At 40.3% G+C, this 20023-nt stretch overlaps 1 protein-coding gene across 19 annotated transcripts in view; it reads right to left on the reverse strand.

Annotated features, from left to right (window-relative positions):
- Positions 1 to 20023, reverse strand: part of MEF2C (myocyte enhancer factor 2C) — a 157045-nt gene that overhangs the window by 28843 nt on the left and 108179 nt on the right. For all 19 annotated transcript variants that reach the window (XM_081089022.1, XM_081089035.1, XM_081089021.1 and 16 more), the window contains 2 exons: positions 8843 to 8986; positions 1509 to 1695 (listed from right to left, as the gene is read on the reverse strand). In XM_081089022.1, coding sequence (XP_080945148.1) covers positions 1509 to 1695; positions 8843 to 8986 — 331 coding nt within the window. The remainder of the gene's footprint in view (positions 1 to 1508; positions 1696 to 8842; positions 8987 to 20023) is intronic.

Consider the following 20023-nt stretch of genomic DNA (forward strand, 5'->3'; position numbering starts at 1 on the left):
CTAACTTAAGAAAGTAATTTGAAATTTGTCAAGGTTTATATTAAGAGTTGGAGTGTTTCAATAAGATATTAAATATAATAATTACTGTTAGTTTTTAAGGAATAAGATTTAGCCAAAATGAAAAAATAAACACACACAGAATAACAGCTGATTATTTTATAATTGCTTCTAAGTGACACTCTACAATTATTAGTTAGTTCTGGTTTTGGAATTAGAAGAAAACATTTGTTACATTTTATGAAAATGTTTATTATTTCTAACTGAATAATATTTTATAAATAAAGTATGAGATTTTAAAAAATAAATGAGCACTAGTTCATCAAATAGGAAAATCAACTGCATTTGAGTATGATCTGAAAGAAAGGTATTGATTATTGAAAATGCTTATGAAAAATTTCAATCATTTTTCTGAGCAGAGAGAATGATATAATAAAGTCCTTTATCCACATCTTTCAGACTCAAGACTTATCAAGGTTTTTTATAGGACTGATTTTGATTGTATTTTCTATATAAAGTTTCTGTACTAAACTTACTAAATATATGTTTAATTTTAATTATGAGAGATATTTAAGTATTCTTTTGTGAATAAATTGCTTTTAATACAGTTATCTGTACCTGAGGTATTAATATTTTCCTATAGAGTGCTTTTTAAAAAAACCCAAAATATAAATATATAATGGTTGCTGCACATGATTTATAAATACAATTATTTATGTGGTGCTTCTTTTGAAAATATGAAGGAATTGTTCAGTTATATTCAATACACATTTACTTAATTTCTACTGTGAGTCTGGCAAATCAAGAGGACATTCTTCCCTTCAGATCTCTTTAAATCCAGTGGAAGAATAGATGCATACTCATTCTAGTACATAATGTGTTCTGCTTGGTCTGAGTATAGGAGTGGTTGAAGTTTTCCTGAGTAATAAGTTCTTGTCTATGGGACACTGTGCATTGCACAACAGTAAGGATCTCCTTAGAAGTGCAGGCACAAATTTATGGCAGGTGTAATGTCCTTATGACGTGCTCTTCACTTCATTTCCGACTTAGTTTTGTTTTTATTTCACACTTCTTATACATTATGCTATCCTACCACATTTTCTTTTTGCCATAAATCCGCTATGGTATATGTAAATTGCTGTATAAATAAATAAAAATGGACCATGGGATATGCCATACGAGAACACAGGGGAAGGTTTCACAGAAGAAGTGCTATCTAGTGAGGAGAGAAAATGGCATTTTACTAGTAGACGAGAAGAGCACATTCTGTGTGAGAAAACATGTGGCCAAAATATAGCCACATGAGGAGATCGGTGATACAGAGACTGAATAGCTCAAGTGCAAGATTATAAAAGATTTCTAAAGATGTGCCAGTGGGGTTGGCTTTATCATGCTGAAGACCTAGCAGTGAAGGGATGCAACACATGGAAAACTTGCAGATAAAATGGCCTTTCTGCCCAGAGTGGCTCCTTCCAATGACTTGTTCACATTGTGTTCTTCTGAGGACATACCTGTGTTACCTGCACTCGGAGGTCGATGTGTTACACCAGGAGACATACTATTCCTCTGCAGAGAAGGGTGGGCCAGTGGCAAAAGGTTGGGGTTTCCCAGTGAGCTGACAGGGTTGCTGTATACCAAACTGTTATGGCTGGACACTGGGATGGAGACTGGCATCTCAAAGTTGGGAGGTGGAACAGCCTATACGAGCAGAAAATAAAAGGGGTTACAAAAAAAGAAAGAATAGAAACAGAAGCTCTCAAGTTCAGACAGCCTTGACTTTCCAAGACAAATTTCAAATTCCAGACTGCTTGGTGTCTAGAAGACCATTAAGAAGAGCTCTCAAGATGTTCACATCATAAATTGATTTCTTTAATGTGCTTAGAACTCCTTCTATGCAACTATTAGAAAATGCTTCACTTTTGTTTAAAACAAAGCCCCATTTCATTAGATTCCACTGTCTTTGAATTCCATTCTATTAGGTAATAATTGTTCATTTGTGATCTCTGAATCTGGTGGCAGAAATGACTGCAAAATCAAAGGTACATGATTGTGATGACTTCACAGAGAAAAAGGAAGATTGAAATGCAAGCCGGAGCCTTCGGCTTAATTGCTTATTGAAGCATATTTATGCAAAAGCTTAATGATATAAAATCATCTCCAGGCTTGTGAGCAGCACATATACTTTAATTATTATTTTTAAAAAGTCTGTCTTTTGAAAGTAACTGTGAAGATAATAGACATTTTAAGATACTAGATTCAACAGAGCATATATCATTTAATAATCCATACTTTAAAATGGTAGTTCAGAGTATATGTTGCACTGATAGACTAACACTGAAAACTGGCACGGCCTGCATCTCAAATGAGACAGTTGGCAAATATTTAGAGAACCGAAGCTGTGTGGCTATTTAATTAGAGTAATCAGGTCCCAACTATTGATTTTTCTGATATTATTTTGGCAATTTAAGCAAAGTCATGCTTATTTTTCTGCTTGCCCTAACTAGATAATCACAGTTGCGACTCCCCCCTCTTCTTTCCCCATTTTTAACATTACAAATGAAAATACTGTTTGAATATATTGCCGGAGGGCTAGTGGTGTCAGAGCACACAGCCTTCTTAGTATAAAATGGATGCGTGTGTATCTAATATGTATATCGGAGATGGAGTTTAAATAGAACATTCCCTCAGGTGTTTTCAAATAAGCTATTGGGCAACTTTAAATGCATAAATGAGTGTGGTTCAAAGTTTTTTGTTCTTTTTTTTTTTTTTAAAAAAAAATACCATTTTTTTCCCCTCTGTAATCCTAACATCAGTCTTCTTTTGCTGGCTGACTGGCTGGCCTGCGACACACGCCTCTCTCGGCAGTAGTTCTATGTTGACCCTGGTGATGACTGCATCACTATTCTCTATTTATGCTTGTCCTCCTTTTATTTCTCACTCTTTATTTTCCCTGTGTCTCTCTCCTTCCAGGACCTGGATCTGTTGATACTGACCAGAGCAAATGTTATATCACTCTTTTCTCTCACATGTCTTTGCTTCTTCATTGTTTTAGAGGGAAATAAAAATGTCCAAGTGCTATATTAACACAGTCATTCTTTATTAGGCTTTATCTGTTGTAAACAAGGTACAAAAGTAATTTTAGACAGACACCATGACATAAGGGAATATAAATAAATGTTTGATAAGATACCAAAGAGTGAGTATATCCCCAAATTTCCAGAGACTTTTTAAATGACAAATGCTGTGAAATAAATGTCCGTAGAGTAAGTAAAATATTGTCTGCCTTTTTAAAAAGACCAAATAAGAATTACTCTAGTATACCTGAGAAAACACAGACAAGTAACTGCGACGGCTTCTCCATTTGCCCCTCCAGATTCGCTGTCCACCCTCTTCACTGCTCTGGGCCAGACGCTGACCCCCCAGACTGTGTCTACCAGGCTCACCTTGCCCCCTGGCTTCAGCATGGCCAGCGGTGGTACCAGCAAGCAGTACAGAGTGGCAGGAGGGAGGACAGGGCGTTTCCCTTGGCTGGGCCCCAGGTTGGCAGAGGTGGCCATCTCCTGGTCACTTTTCTTGCTCGTGTTTCCCTTCTACTATGAAATCAACTCTGATGTTGGCTAAGTAAGGTCTCATTTCAGGAAGGTGTTAAAGTTCTTTTGCTCTAAGTAATGCAGAGCCTAGTCTACTTTTTATTATGAGAACTGAATATTTCTCTTCAAAGGAGAATTTTTAGGAAGATACTGTACTCCTACAAAGAATAAGCTTAGCATTTACTGTGTTACTTTTTTTTCCTTTTTTTAAATTTTTTTATTGTTTTATTGCCTAAAGTATTACAAAGAGTATTACGTATGTCTCCTTTTTTCCCCCTTTTTTCTCCTTTTGTGTGTTACTTACTGAGCAGGCACTGTACTGCATAATCTACAGACATGATATGATACAGCCCTTTCAACAGTCTTTATAATTCTTCCCTTTTAAAATAGGTGAGACTAAGTGGCCCAATGTCATCAAACTAGTAAGTGGCTGAGCCTGTTGCTTTTGCTACTAAATCACTGTACAACAAAAATGAATTTTTTTTGATAGAAAGAGAATGTTGAAAACAGAAATCATACTGTGAAGTAAGAGCTGGATGCTAGTAGCTTATTATTTTGAACCACAAAAATAATGAACTAAATGGGATGCGGTGAGTACCATGTTGGAGTAAGTGTGTGCTCACCAACTGCCAGTCAGTGACTGAGGTCTTAGGAAAAGAGAAACCTTAAAGGCTCCCTTGTCCATATTTTCTCAGATTTGATATTTTAAAGCTATCATTTGGGTACAGAATTTTAAATGTATATTTACTATTACTAATTACAAGTGTTTATTACTGAATACCTAAAGGTCGGCTATCCCCTTTGAATATTTTACAGAATGTTGATTGTATCTCAGTAGAGAGCAAAGCTTAATTCTTTCCCCTTCCCCTGAGTGATTATATGCATATCCAATATAAAGGGGATTATTAATAATTATTTAATAAATTCTGAAGCGCCCTAATAAACAATTCATTACATGTCTCTCTCTACTCCTCCCTTACTCAACTATCATGCTCAAGAATTACTCAGTTTCTAGCATTCTGGACTATAAACAATTTGATGTTATTAGAAAAACTCTCCTGTGACTGACTAAATAGCAGTCAGGTATAATTCTGACACCAGAGCATACTTCAAAAATTTACAAGTTGTAAAATATGCTAACAGCCTTTGCATTTTCCTTATCTGTATCAGGAACTGGCTAAGTAATTTTGAAATCAAATTATAAGCTTAAAAATGACCACACGGAGAAGGTATCTCAGAGAATCAGAAAGAACATTAGCCTTAATATCAGAAATCTCAGTTGCAGTCCAGGTTGTGCAATAAATAGCATGTAACCAGGCACATCTTTTAGCCTCCCTGGACCTGACGTGATTGCATCCCTAAAGAGACCAACCGGATCTAAACATTCTAGAGAAAGCAAAGGCTATAATAATGTATGCATGTTTATGAGATATTGCTGCTATTCTTTTTCTTCTCAAAACTTTTCAAAATTTGAGAAGTTAAAAGCATCTAAATTAAAAAAATATTGTTTAAAAAGTGAAAGCCAAAAAGTAGTTAAAGACTCTGAAGTTGCAGAGATCTTAGGCCAGCCTCAAAATTTAGAGCTCTCAAGACAGGAAGAAAGAGGGAATTTGGGGTATTTAAAAAGGGTGGTAGGCAGGACTGGCTATATAATTTTCAGGGCCAGGCAAAATGAAAATGTGGGAGCCTTGTTAAAATTTATTAAGAATTTCAAGGAGGTGATGGCACAGCGTTTTACCAAGCGTGGCCCTCTAAGAGCAGTGCCCTGTGTAATTGCACAGGTCATACGCCAATGACGCTGGCCCTGGCTTTAGGAGATACAGGCATAACAGCTAAAAGGCTTTTAGTTTTCACCCCTGAACAAATTGATCATGGTTAGTGAAGTGAGTCATTGTGGTCAGAAAGGTATCTGAACTCTTATCCAAAAGCCACTATTTTCCCAAACTTACCACAAGGAAAAGTCCAATAAAAAGTCAAATCAAATATTTGTAATAAAATATTTTTAGTTAATAAGCCCTCTTTTATTCAGTGTGAGTGACTGAACCGAATCCCTTTTTTGGGGCCACTGATGACACCCTTAACTTTTGATCAACCATTACCAGTCTGCTGAAAACCAGCAGAGAAAGAGAATCACAAAACTTTGATGACTAGTGACTACCAATTGCCGGTCTCCAAATTTCCTCAAGGCTGCCTGACAACTCCAGCACATACTTGCTCATTTCCTCTCTGTCCCCAACTCCTCACCATGTCCACACCTTCCTTCTCAGTCCTCTTTCAAGCACCTGCTCCCCCACCTCAAAATCTGTAGAAGCTACACTCAACATACAAAATACAGGTCAGTAGATGGTCACCCACTCAGCTGCCTGTACCTTCCTACCACCTTAACTCCATGTGGGCCCACCTGCAGCTCTGTCCTGTTCCATTCCCATCCTCCTTCCCTGCCTTGAGCTTTGCCATTTTACCTCCATTGTACCTGTATGTTCAACCTTTTCCTTCCTTCAAGTATTCCTCCTCTGCATGCAAATAAATCTTAAGTGCTTTTCCTTTTAACCCCTCCCCTGACCTAGTGGCAGTACTGTTTCTCTCTCTTCACTGTCCCTTATTTGAAGAAAATAGAAACTCTCCATTCACACTTCCTTTCTGCTCCCTCTCAACCACTCTAGCACCCGCCCCTCCTTCCTTCAGCCCATTTCCCAATTCCTGGTTCCTCAAACGGAGCTGTTTTCTCTTGCCCTGCAGCCTGGCGTGAACCGGGGCAAACCCTGCAGGAGGAAATGCTGCTCAACAAGATTCCGAGTCCTCTGTGAGTTACTGCACGTCGTTGAGGAATATGGGCATAAATTACATCGGACCCACAGGTGATTGCAATATTAAATTTTCTATTTTACAAGGGAAACTCTTCGAACTGGGTCTTTGAAATAGAAAAACAGTCTTGTAATGTTTTTAAAGAGGCGGAGACATTCTCTCCACACAAAGGGCAGAGTGTCCTTGCCCGCTGTAAATGTTTTAGCAGCTGTGGAAACTTTCAACAAAATTTACTTCCAGCAACTGAAAGCGATGTGCGAAAACGGGGCTTTTCATCCTGGAGGCCGAAGCACTTACCAAAGAAAGGGAGGCGTGGAGGCACAGCGCCGAGCGGCGCGGCCCCTTCTCACAGCCCTGCCCGCAAACTCTCCTGTGGTTTTCATCCCCCACCACACACCACTGCACCTCTTAAGAAATCATGTATCCTGATTCTGAACTCTTTACATGACAGGATGAAATACTGTGAGGGAATCTAGGCATGTGTCACACCTCTTTCCCCCAAAAGCATGGGGAGAAGTGATCCAATGTGCAAATACGGGCATCCTCCCAGAAGCCTTGGGGTTAGAGCTACAGACACATTTCGGATCTCCGCCCTGGAGCGTGATCAGCCGTCTTACAGATGCTGCCCTTTTCCCAGCTGTGCAGGGGCTTCCTTCTCTCTGAGGCACTTGACGTGCTCCGCCTTAAAAACCTGACATGCACACACCTTTGTGCCCAGCAGCTAAACTAGCATTGGAGAGCCAGAGAAACCCGGGCCGCAAGAAATAAAAAACCTGGCCCCCAGGAGCTCTTTCTTTCCTGCTTCTGGGCAAGACAAAAACCCCAGTGGATATTTTATCATTTAAGAATTCTGGCCATACCCAGCAGGCATTGCAGCCTCTGATAGGAACGATTTCATTTGACAAAGTGCCCACGGTGGATGTTCTGCATGTAGTGCTCGGTTTATGAAACCTTTAAGAATTTACAGCACTTAGCTTTCCTTCGGAATACAGTGTGTTAATAACTGCAATTCAACAAAAGCTCCACTGCTGACATTGTTTCACTTAACAAAGGAAGCAGACATGCATTTATGAAGACAGGAAGTTTAAGATGCACACATTTTCTAAATAAGTTTTAAAGTGTTTAATGTAATTCAACACAGGCTAGCTGTGCACCTACTATGTGTAAAGCATTAATTCACCTGGTGAGTGCAGTGGTGGAGCTCTTATCCCCAAATATCTGCACTTGTAATCACGGGGGCATATTTTTACTGCAGTCTCCCTCAATGCCCAGGTTGAGGATGTTGGGCTGACTTACCAAAGTGTGCTTTTTTTTTTTCCTTGAGAAAGGAATGAATTACCTAATGAGGAGCTTGCATACAAGGAGGGTTCAGAGACTAACACTGGTTATTCAGAAAGTATGTGAGCCTTGAGTTGCATCACTTTATGTCACACCATTAACACCACTTGACTGATGACAGAATATAATAAAAGGTACGTACATCCCCCCCTCTTTCTGTGGGCAAACAAAATAATACATGCAGAGTTATTTCTCTCAAATAACTGGCAAGGCATATGATGGACGGTTAGAAAATTTTTGACTTGGTTAAGACAAAACTGAGCCAATTGTTAAAGCATGGGAAATGTTGGTGTAGGCAAAGCGGATATTTTGATGAAGCTTGAACATCACCCCAGCACACACACATGTTGAAATCTTACCATTAGGTTTTCATGCAGTCTGTTTCCCTGCAGCGAGCATTAGCTTTAACCCCTCAGTGCTGTTGCTGGGTGTCGTGTGTTGGGGGGGAGGGGCCGAAGCTTTATTCAGAAATGAGCTTTTATTTGGGTGAAGCTCACCGGTGTACGCGAGAGGACGAGAGCTCCCGGCCTGCGTCCGGTCTCAGTACCTATATATATGTGTATGTATTTTACAGCAAGTCCTTAAACTTGTTGAGAAGGAGGTTCTGGTGTTTTCCGAGTGCACTGTGTGTTTAAGAGATTGTGTAAAGTCAGGGTGTGTTGCATAGATCTTTCTTTCTCTTCCTCCTGTGAATTTCCTATCTCTGAGTGAACTCGATGGCAAGTTTTTTCAGATGCCATAGTTTAAGCAGCCCTTTAACTAGGGCCTGCTTTCTAGTCGAACTGCCGTGGGGTGAGATGGCTATTTTATTGGCTTGACTGTCCAATGCGTCTTAGACAAAGCCATCACTGCGAGGGTTAAGGGATGTTACTGCAGCAGTTATCAGCAGACCAGCCATCTACCTGGGGTACTTACAGGAATCTTATGGCTCTTGATCATATTATCAAATTCTTCGTTAATTTTTTTGTATTTTTCTTCAGTGCGTGGGGTGAGTGCGTAAGAGGACTCGGGGCCGGGGCTTTCACAGCCTTTGTTTTCCTTCTTGTTCAAGGCCTGCCAGGTTCAGAGAAACACCGAGAGTAAAAACAAGGAAAGGCGCTGTGAGTACTTACACACAATCTCTGTCTGCTGATCATTAGATCAATATCTTCGTTAATTTTCCTGTACTTGTCCTCAGACTCAGGGCTGTGACCTACGGAATCGTCCGCATCGGGGTCTGGGCTGTCACAGCCATTAAGGCCCTTCTTTCTCAACGTCTGAAACACACAATGTGGAAAGTTCAGTCCTAGACAAAGGCTGCCAGAGACATGCAGGGCGGTTACAGAACTTCACGCTGTCCAGATTTCCAGGTTGTTATTACCTCTGCTACACGACATTAGGGCAAGGAGAGCATCGCGGGGAAACGTCATTTCAATAACACACTCATTACGAGTTGAAAAAATGAAAGGGAAAGATTCCTTTGCAACCGAACGCAGTCAGTGGACAGAGACAGTCATGGGGGCTGAAGTTTCATGATGTAGAATTTAGACATGCCCCAAACATCCCGTGAGAGACAATTACAGAAGAATACAAGGAAGGTGGGAAATTACAACACTCTATTTTCCCACAGAAGAATTAGAAGTCAGGACATTACACAATGATTTCAGAATCTGCGACCATGGCAAAAGCAGAAATGTTGGAAACAGATCCTTACTTTAACGGGATGGTTGGCACCCACCATCTCCTGCCACCCCTTCTGCTTGGCAGCAGAAGGCAGTCAGAGAACCAGGCTACTGCCTGATAGAGCACCCATTAAGCATGTTCGGACCCTGCGACCATAAGGAGGATCACCTCTGTTCAGTCTGCTTAGAGTTCCATAGTCGTGAAACTCTGTATCGGAACTGATAATACTGAGAAGTTTTCTGCCTACACGGAGGCTGAAGGAAACGTCAGCACAGCTGAGGTAGGGCTTCATTATCAGGAATTGAGTCAGGAAGGCCGGGAGCACTGACAGTAGGTAACCAAGTCAGTAACTCCCAAACTGGCACACGCTCCTCTGGTTCCAGCTGGGGCGGGTCGCTCTGAGCCTGTCTCTGACACATGAAAGTGGCAAGTCAGTGCCTTATCTTGGGCCTCCTGTCTCCTGAATGTAGGTCCGGGCTGGTCTCAGCTGTCACCGAGGATAAATACTAATGAACACTGTAACAGCAAATAGAGGAGTCAGGAGTCCTGGGATCTCCTCTCTCTCTCTCTCTCTCTCTCTCTCTCTCTCTCTCTCTCTCTCTAACTGATGGTTGTCAACTTGATGGTATATGATCTGATTTTCATAGACAATGTTATGTTTTTAGAGATCATAAAACTTCTGATTAATCACACAGCTCGACATATTAATTATGAATAGACAAGCAACATTTCTGAATTTTCCTGGTACTACCAAAATTGTTACAAAGAGCTGTGTACCTAAGTGTCTCTCATTAATGGAAAGTTCAGCAGCGCTCATCTTTATTAAAGAGAGAATTCACATACAAATAAAGCAAACACTGCGGCATCAAGCTAAGGAATTCAAAACTGAGATAACACTCCATCTTTAATTCATGCAATTGGGGGAAATAAATAAAACAACACGACTTTAAAAGGGGGTGTCAGACTCAAAAAATTTAAGCTCCCTGGCTCTTACCAGTGTGTAACAAATGTAACGTTACTTAAAATTAGTTTCCAGGGCAATGAAGATTTTCACTTAAAATCATACTAAGAAAGCTACCATTTCTAATACATCTATGATACACCGTGGCTCTGTAAATATTTATTAATGTTATAGTGGTATAATATAACAAATAAACATATGGTTACAGCTTATTATGTGGTAAAATGTTTGAATATTAAAATGAGTATTTTGACACAAGATGATAAAATATACATTTACAGTCTTGGGGAATTTATAATTGGTGGGGCCACCTGTCCCCCTATCATGAATCTAGAGCCATCATTTTCACCCAGAATAAGTATTCCTAGAGAGTTCACAATACATTAGAATAATAATTTTCTTAGCTAACTTAATTTTCTTAATTTTAAACTCTTTAGCTACCATTATCTCAACCACAAGAGCATTTTTCCAGGGATAACTGTTTGCTGTATTATCCCGTGTTTCTGCTTTTATCTCCAGATATCCTTGAGCTTTTAACAATAATTCCTGAGGTTCTTGTGTCATCCTCCACATATTTCTCATAAAAATTCACTTATGTACAGAAACATATGTAAGATCAATGCTATTTTACAAACTTCACCTATATTTCTATAAGGTATGTTAAGAATATTCATATATAAACCTTTAATTTAAAGTCTTATTCAGACAGATTTTTCAATGTGCATCTGAATCTTTTATCCAATAAATCTGATCATAAAAAATTATCGTTGTTTTGATGTACGGATTTTTGACAGCAGAACGCTAGGGTTAGGAGAGGCCTATCGACTGTCATTACAATCCATCTGGCACATACATGTGTGCTAAATGTTCTTACGAAGCTTTTGTGGGGTAGATACTATGTTTGGCTTATAAAAATTCAAGCATCAATTACATGTTATTGAAAGCTCTCCACAAATATTAACTCATTATCTCTCACAAGTCTTCCATAAGGACTTTAGGGAAACCTTATGCCAGGTCTCAACCCAGCCTGGCCAAGCATGATGGCCCAGGCCTCGTACCCCAGCTTTCCCACATTTGTGAAGTGTCAGATGCAGAATAGGGCTCTCCCATTCATATGCATCTACAGCAGTAGACTGGACACTGAAATAAATTAGGTAGAAAATTTTAAAAATTAGGCTGTGGAGACATTTTAAGTATGAAATAGGGTTAAAATATTGATACTTCTTAGATGTCCAAGTTTAGACAGAGAGGGTATACTTATGGGTCAGTAAAACATATCAGGTTACCGGTAAAAAAAAGCAATTTGATCAATAGCTAACTTGAAGAATTATGTAAACTATTAGGCAAATGAATTAGGTGGTTCAAAGTCCCACAAAGAAAAAGGTAGTGATGGGATAAGGGGGGAAACTGGCTCATTTTCTTCCCCCCAAATAATTCTTGTATCTGACTACATTTCCTTATAATGAGTATCAACAGTACTTAAGTAATGAAATTTCTCTACCTTTTACATTACAGAGTTGTTCTAAGTTAAATTGTGTTATTTTTAAAAAGAGCATTTTGAGATATGCAAACACAAACTCCAAAAGCAAATTAATACTGACTTCCAAATTCGCATAATCACACAACCAGAACACTGAAAAACTTGTTCAGAAATATTATCCTCAGCTGGGAGCTTGTAGAACAAACACACTTCTGCCAAGAACAAACGATTTCGGTGGAATTGTAAAGCTCTGAACATGGAAGCGATGGCACAAACTTGAATACCATAGTGTGAATGTGGAAGTACAAGAGCCATCTTATCTTTATGATATTAAAAATCTACAGCTGTTTAATAACAAAGGAGTTACCGTTAGATTCAGCTCAGTCTCTCTTTATCATAGCAATAAATAGTTAATATAAACTAAAGGGATTACTAAATGGGTAAATGAGCATTATTCCTTCAGTCCTTTTTCTAGTAAAATCAAAATCTGTGCTGCTGGCCTTTGAAAGCTTCTTTGATCTTTTACAAATATGACTGGTCAGGTAACATAGGCACTTAAATCATTATTTTTTTACAGGGGCTAGAAGTCCTGGATTTACATAAGTGTCTCTCAGCTGCTTATGTTTTGGAAAGATTTATTCTGGATGTCAGGAGAAGCCAAGAGATCTCCGGAAAGCACTGGCTTTCTTGCTATGTATCGAAAGAAACTCTTCTCTCAGAGAACTCTGTAAATCCTGAGCGAGCTTGTGCACCGACCGCAGTCAGCTTTCCATGGGAGACTGACACTTTTGGGGTCGATCAATTGACTGCAGAGGCTTCTGGGATGTTTTCACAAGGCAGCGATTGTCATGCAGTGAGCTGAGAACAGTCGCTTCTTAGAGAAGTAATGAGATTGACAGAAGGTGACATACTCCACACAATGAAAGGGAAAAGGATTCCAGGCAGGTAATCCAAAAACCCCGTGGATTCTCCCCTCCCAGACATGTGGCCATATGGACCCTGCGCGACTACATTTGTTCATCGGGAAAACGTGAAATCCATATAAACTGATGATGATAGGTGACAGGTGCTTCAAAAATTCTAATGAAATAGATGTACGGAACAGATTCTATTTCCTTACGGGAGGGAATATAAATGAAAAAGAATGCCACATGGAGCACTCATTTCTGGTCTTAGGCATTATGTTATCAACTAGAAAGTGCCTTATGTATATAATGGTTAAAACTGGTCTCTCATTAATTATTTCTTGTTAGTAAAAAAAACCAGAAAACAACTAGATCACTGGCCTTTTTTTTTTTCAGTTATATGAAGCCATAAAATTTATACTATTGTTATTTAGGTAAAATTCATCTTCCAGAGAACCACCATCAGATTAAAAGCTTCTGGCCATTCAATTTCTTTCCATGTCTGCAGTCTTAGTCCTCAAGAATGTATATTTTCATCACCTTTCTTCTTCTGTACTTGCCCACTGTATAGCAGAGATTTTAAATCCTTTTGTGAAAATCCCAAAAACACTCATCCCTTTTTCTTAAAACCCAAATAATAAGCCTTTCTTGCACAGCCAGCACTATCCTCACTTCAGAGGGCTGATGTGTCAAGAGCACATGCAGGAATTATTTCTGTTAGCTGCGTAAATGTCATGTTCACACAAAAGCCAAGAAAAAAAAGAAAGACATCAACTTAGAAAACTAGTTTCCTTTCCTCTGATAATAAATCATTTTTATGCTTGTCTCTCAGAGCTTTAGGAAGATCAGCGTCTGCTCTTACCCTGAATACTCTTTACAAAGCAGAACTCCACACAAGAGTAGAAGATTTGGCTGAAATGGATACTGTGTATGTATCAGGTTGTGAGAGTATTTCATAAACATCCTCCCATCGTGGAGTGGGATAGTCACGGCGCTGCTGCTCCAGGCCCTGCAGTGTTTGGGGGAGCGGCTGCCCTACGCACTGCGCCCAATGACTCATTTCATTTAAAACATAGTCAGCGAACAATGATCAGAAACCCACTGTACTCCGGGTGCTGTTGTGTGCACTTGCTTTTTAAAGAAGCAGGCATTACAATTTCAAACTAAAAAGCTCCGAACTGACCTATGATATTGTATGCATTTTTGTGATTTCTAACACATATTACTTAGGCTGGAGGAATGTTAGGGGCCAAGAAATTTCTCCACAAGTTTTCATCATCCAAACTGTGAGCTTTGTCTGCCCTAGTTCTTTGTTCTTAATATAGAAGTGAAAAGGCATTAAAATACTGCAGGTTAAGTACAATTAGTAGGTAGACTTTCATTAGACAAGCAAATCAGACCTAGTACAGAGTCTGAAATTATATTTTATGAAAAATTATTCATTTGTCATGAAGATTTTATAAAAAAGCAAAATGTACACCTTCACATTGTATTTCTGTAGGTTATTAATGCTCATTCTAACTAGCTATTAACTCCCACCAGGGAAAGGCTGGGAAGAGCTGGAGATGTTCATTGTTTTTGTATTTATTCCTTTCCTCAAAAGATAATCTTAATATTGGACTTGAAATATTTTTTCCCACTGAGTAATTTTTCAACTTAAAATAATAAAAATAAAAGACATGAATTAAAGCTTTGAAGACTTTTAATGTATGGAACATAAAGAAACATCCACCCACTGCCTCCTAATAGCCACAACTGATTTCCTATAAACATCAGAAGGCGATAGTTTCTAAAGTTGTTGGTACTTTAATTCTGGACGAGACCACCCAGGACCCTCTGGCCTGCCTGTCCCCATGCCTTCCGGAAGGGGAGGAGTAATGGTGCACAGGCTACTGCCTTCCACACCTCACGTCCGTGCTCAGGCTGGCTTCTGGATGAGCCCACCAGTGTCTGCACTCAGTCCTCCTTGGGCAGAGCTAACACATCACTTCCTCTCTGTAAACTTCCCTTATCACCAAGGCTGAATTAATTTCTCCCTCATTCATGCACCCACTTATCATCTACTTTCTCTACTAGAGCTTTAACACACACTGTTAGTCATGTGTTTGTCTCCTCTGTTAGCTCGTGAGGCAATGAACAAATCACCTTCCTTTATCCACTTTCAGAGTTTCAATATAGACTAGAGGCTGCCATGCTGTAGGTGATCCATAAATGCCTGCTGAGTGAACAGGGCACACATTCCCACGTCACTGTGAGTGTATGCAGAGGTTCCCCCACTGGACCAAGGCTATCTGTCTGACTGGGGGTGGAGATAGTAGTGGGGTCCAGACCTCTCTCTTCTTTTAATCCTCACCTGAGGATATATTTTCATTGGAGAGAGAGAGGAGAGAGAGAGAGAGAGAGAGAGAGAGAGAGAGAGAGAGAGAGAAGGGAAACATCCATTGGCTGCCTCCCATAAGCATCCTGACCGAACATGCAACCTGGGTATGTGTCCTGACTAGGAATCGAACCCACAGCCTTTTGGTGTACAGCACGATGTTTCAACCGAGCCACTGGGTCAGGGCGGGATACAGACCTCTTGATACACAATTACTAAATGCTACTATGTGTCAAGTGTTGTCTGGGGTCCTCTGGATGTAATATGTAACTAAGATAATTTGTTTACTATAAATTTGAAATAAGCATGTTTTGTTTTTTTTTCCCCCATGAGTGAGCTCCTGGAGTTGAGGGATTGTTTACTAGTCATCTGGTATCACCAGGGTTTAGCACAGGTCCTGGCATGCGGTAGACTAAATGTGTGCAGCAGTAGTGATAGTCTGAATGGATGGGTGAACAAAACAGGAATGAATGTTCTGATGTTAGCAGGAGAAAGAGTAGTCTCAGTGCAATATTTCTGCAACTGTAACCCCCCCCCCCATTTTATGATATTATTTTACATTATATTAAAAGTCAGCTATTTTACTCTTTATCAGTAACTGCTATAAACTGACTATTTCTGAAATGTACAGTTTTAAAGTTAGGAATGAATGCAGGATAGGCATAATTTATATAATGTATGGAAATGGATTATAACTCAGGATATTGAAAACTTAAAAATTGGGGAATTGGTCTAAATATGGAAGGTCAGAAAAACTAACTGTTCATTGAATCTTTAAGGAACAAGAGCTATAAGCATATAATCACAGCGATTAAATGGGGAGCAGGAGAGAAGGCACAGAATTTGGCATAGAAGGAGAACAAAAGGAGTGGTATTCCAGGCAGAATGTATAAGGAAAATCAGAAACCTTATAAGTAAGAGCATGGGGGACACTTTTGTGAATGTGAGTCAGATACTATACACTTGAAATAAGCCTGTTTTAAACTTCTTACTTCTTGGGCAAAGTTCATTTCCCATCTCTCCCCATCCTTGGACACTGGGTCTCTTGTACTACTACTCTCCTGGGCTTTGACATTGGACTTATTCTGGACCAACCATAGCCTGGAGAATTCATGGAAAATCAGGGTGATTGTAGGGCCAGTCAGGTGAATCAGGCTTCCTCAGGAGCGGTCAGTGGTTCGGTGTTTTATTAAGGATTTTCCCACCACACGGCTTCTGGAACCTGGATAAGGCATGCCTCATGAGGCTGGCCTAGAACGGAACTGATACGGAGACGTTCTGCACACTTAGCCAAGAAATGTTCCCTGACGTTCTGAATCCAGGAGAGATCTGAAGAAAAGTACTAAACAGGGAACTTTTTACCATATAATGATTGAAATTAACTGCTCACATGAACAGTTAATCCTAATCATCTCTATAAAGCAAGTCCAGAAAATAAAGGCTGGGATGTAAAGGATCAAACTGTAGGTGGGTGTGAAGAACAGACAATGTTAGTAATCTCTTAAATAAGGAAGGAAAAGACAAGACCAAACTCTACATTAAACAAAGGTTCGGAAAGAGAGGAGAGGAGTAAGTTAACAAAGACAAGGCAGCAGGATTTTGAAAGTATAAAACATGAATGTAACTTCACCTGCCAACCTTCTCAGACTGTGGCATTTTACTTGCAAGTAGGTTACAGGGACAAAAAAAAAGCAGAATCTTGGGACACGAATTCTTTAAAAATAATACGTTGAAGCATCTTTGATAAACCATTAGTGACTTATTTTTTTAAACCTCACCTGAGGATTTTAGAGAGCAGTGGGGACACACACACACACACACACAGAGCTAGACAGAGAGACAGAGGGAAACACCAATGTAAGAAACATGGATAGGTTGCCTCCAGTATGTATCCTGACTGAGGACCAAACCCACCACCCTGGTATGTGCCCTTACTGGAAATGGAGCCTGTCACCTGAACCTGGTACACTCCAACCAACGGAGCCACACTCAGGGCCATTAATGACTTATTTGAACAAAAGAAAACATGCATTATCTTGCATAATCAGAGCAAAGTCAGATCATTATTTTTGTTTCCAGGTAGGCTCTTATCTGGTTGTAAATGTGTTTTAGTTCACGTTGAGTCAGTGCATGGTTAATCCTTTGCAACGGGAGGAGCCTACACCGCCTTACTTATCAGTCAGCTCAGGACCACCTTTCTCAGTCACTGTGCTTCCACATTTCTATGGGATTTGCATGATCTCTTCTTAGTGCAGCATTTATTTTTCCCATTTGTCATTTTGGTTCCAACCCAACCCTTCATCCATTCCTTTCCTAGAAAACATCACAACCTAGTTGTTCAAGCTGGACACCCAGAAATCACCCTTAACTCCAGTCAACTCAACTCAGCTACCATTATCTTCCCTATTTGGTCTCTCATCCTGAGTCAGCTTGTCCTCTGACACCACTTTCCCATCATCCTACGCTGGGCAGGGTCTCGGTAAAATGCACATCTAACTGTATCACTGTTCTTATGCACCCTGGTGCTCCCACACCCACACCCACTAGTGTTCACATCCCTCCACCCGCCTCTCCAAGTAATTGCCTCTCTTCTCCCGGGCACTCTGGGTTTTGGCAAGAGGGAACTTCTCACCGTCAGGCAGGTCCTTTAATAACACTGTTTTGATATGTGCCATTCATTCCTGTCTGGAATATCCTTGTTTACTTCTCCTCTTTGCTGCACACTTAGTCATCTTAGGATGGGTACTACCTCATGCCATCACTGGCTCCACCCGGGAAGCTTTTTTTGAACCCTCCTCAACACTTAGGGACTCCCTTATCTATCTACTTACCCATCTTTGACTTTTGGTGTTTTTAAAAATAACATGTGGTATCTTATGCTGTAATTTATCTCTCACATGCCTGCTTTACCACTAGATAGTGAGTTCTACGAGGGATGGGTACCTCTGCTCCCTAACGGAGGACCTGGTTAGTATATGTGGGTTAAATATAAGTTCTCAGTACCTGCTCATTTGAATAAGTGAATAAGCAAAGAAAACCTGAGAGTCAACCTTCCTAACAGCGACAGACTAACTGAAATGGGTGGGTGGTCTCCTAAGGTGACAGCGCTATTTTATTTGTTTGAATAAGATCATTTAGTCGAAATGCAAGGAGCACAAGTTCTGGTAGGTTAAAGGAATTTCTATAATCACTTCATGCCTGTGGCACAGGATGTCCCTACAGAAGTGGAGGCAACGGGGGAGGTGCCAGACTATTGTACACGGGGTGCAAATGGTTGGCTTCTCTGTGTTTAGAATTGCTCAGAGTCCTGGGCGTGATAGTCACAGGACCAACATGCACCAATAACAGATTTCAGTCTGGGTTATCACTGGAAATGCTTCACCAACTTCCTTTCTATTCCTTAATTTAGGAGTTGGCATGGAGAGAGATTTCCCAGGATCAATTATGGATTGTGAACACATATTTTATTTATAGTATACTCAATGTCTTCCCCCATCACATCTGACTTTCAAGCTTTTTTTTCCTAATGGATTTAATCTCTTTTTCCAATAAACCAACCTGTCTCCAAAGAGTGGCTCTAATCTAAGCCATTCTCTATTGAAACTTTTCAATAGAAAAGTTTGGGTTTTAATTATTCCACTGTGATTTGACAAGAATGATGGGAGAGGGCCTCATATACTCCACCGCCCCACACAGTCCATCCTGTGAGTTTGCCCTTGAAGACGAGCCTACATGCTACTTCTAAGGGCTTTGCCTGAGCCTGTGATATGCCATCTGAGACACTGGTATTGACAACTATGTTAGCACGTGCTGCTCAATAGCAATTTTGCTCTGACAGGTTAAAACGAGGTCTCAGGGCTACAGAGCATTGCTGGGATTGCGTGAGAACAATATGTAAGTTATAGCCACTGTGGCTGCCAGGGGAGTCGAGAGTCTCAATGCAGTAGTACAAACCTCCATCAGAGCAGAGACTTTCTCTTTTCACTTCTGTATCCACAGCAACTTGAATGTGCCAGCACATGCATGACACTCACTAAATGTTGTTGTTGGTAATAAAACAATAATGGGGTCCACTGCAGGGACAGAGGTTCTCACTTAAAATGGAATTACAATAGACGCTGAAAACACGCAGGGAGCAGTGGCTAGATTTGTACTCAGAGTCTATGCTGCTTTCACCCCTACCAACTACTCTCCCTGACCCCGCCGCCTTCCATCCGAACACATTAACTTAAATTAGAAAACGAAAGCATCCTGTGAATCAGAGAGTTAATGGAATTAATGTGCCTCTCCTTTGTGCTTCCGCAGAACTTTGCAATTAACATTTATATCATAATGTTGCTCTCTGTATTCTCATTTTTATCTCATTTCTAGATGAGGAGATCCCTATAGACAGCATATGTCTCCTGAGAGCTCTCTCTCCTTAGCTGCCAGTGCAGGATCTGACAACAGAAGGTTGCAACACATTGGCTCAGTCTTCTGGACGGGCGTCCCGTGGGAGAGCACTGCGAAGGAGAGCCTGATAACACACACTAAGGACACTCGGGAAGAGCAAGCAAAAGTGAGTGGGGATCCACGCTTCCCCCTTTCATGCAGGACCGTCCCTCTCTCGTTTCAGCATTAGCGATGTTTACTAGGCCTGTCAAAGGCTGGCAGCCTGGTGTCTGGCCTTCCTCTGATTACTTGCCTCTTTTGATGTAAAATCCTCCTGGGACTCTGGACAGAGAACAAATCTCTACCCACACTCACATCAGGCATTAAGAAAGTCCCTTAGACCCAATCTCCAAAACACACAGCAGTGCACTTACAATGCCCCTTTTTTCTTTTTCTGCAAGTAACTTTCCATGGTTTCATACGTCTAATCTCTCCCACCACATTAAAAACTACTTGTGGGGGAAGAACAGACTCTAA

The sequence above is a fragment of the Myotis nattereri genome, assembly GCF_964212035.1.
Source record: "Myotis nattereri genome assembly, chromosome: 4".
NCBI lineage: Eukaryota > Metazoa > Chordata > Mammalia > Chiroptera > Vespertilionidae > Myotis > Myotis nattereri.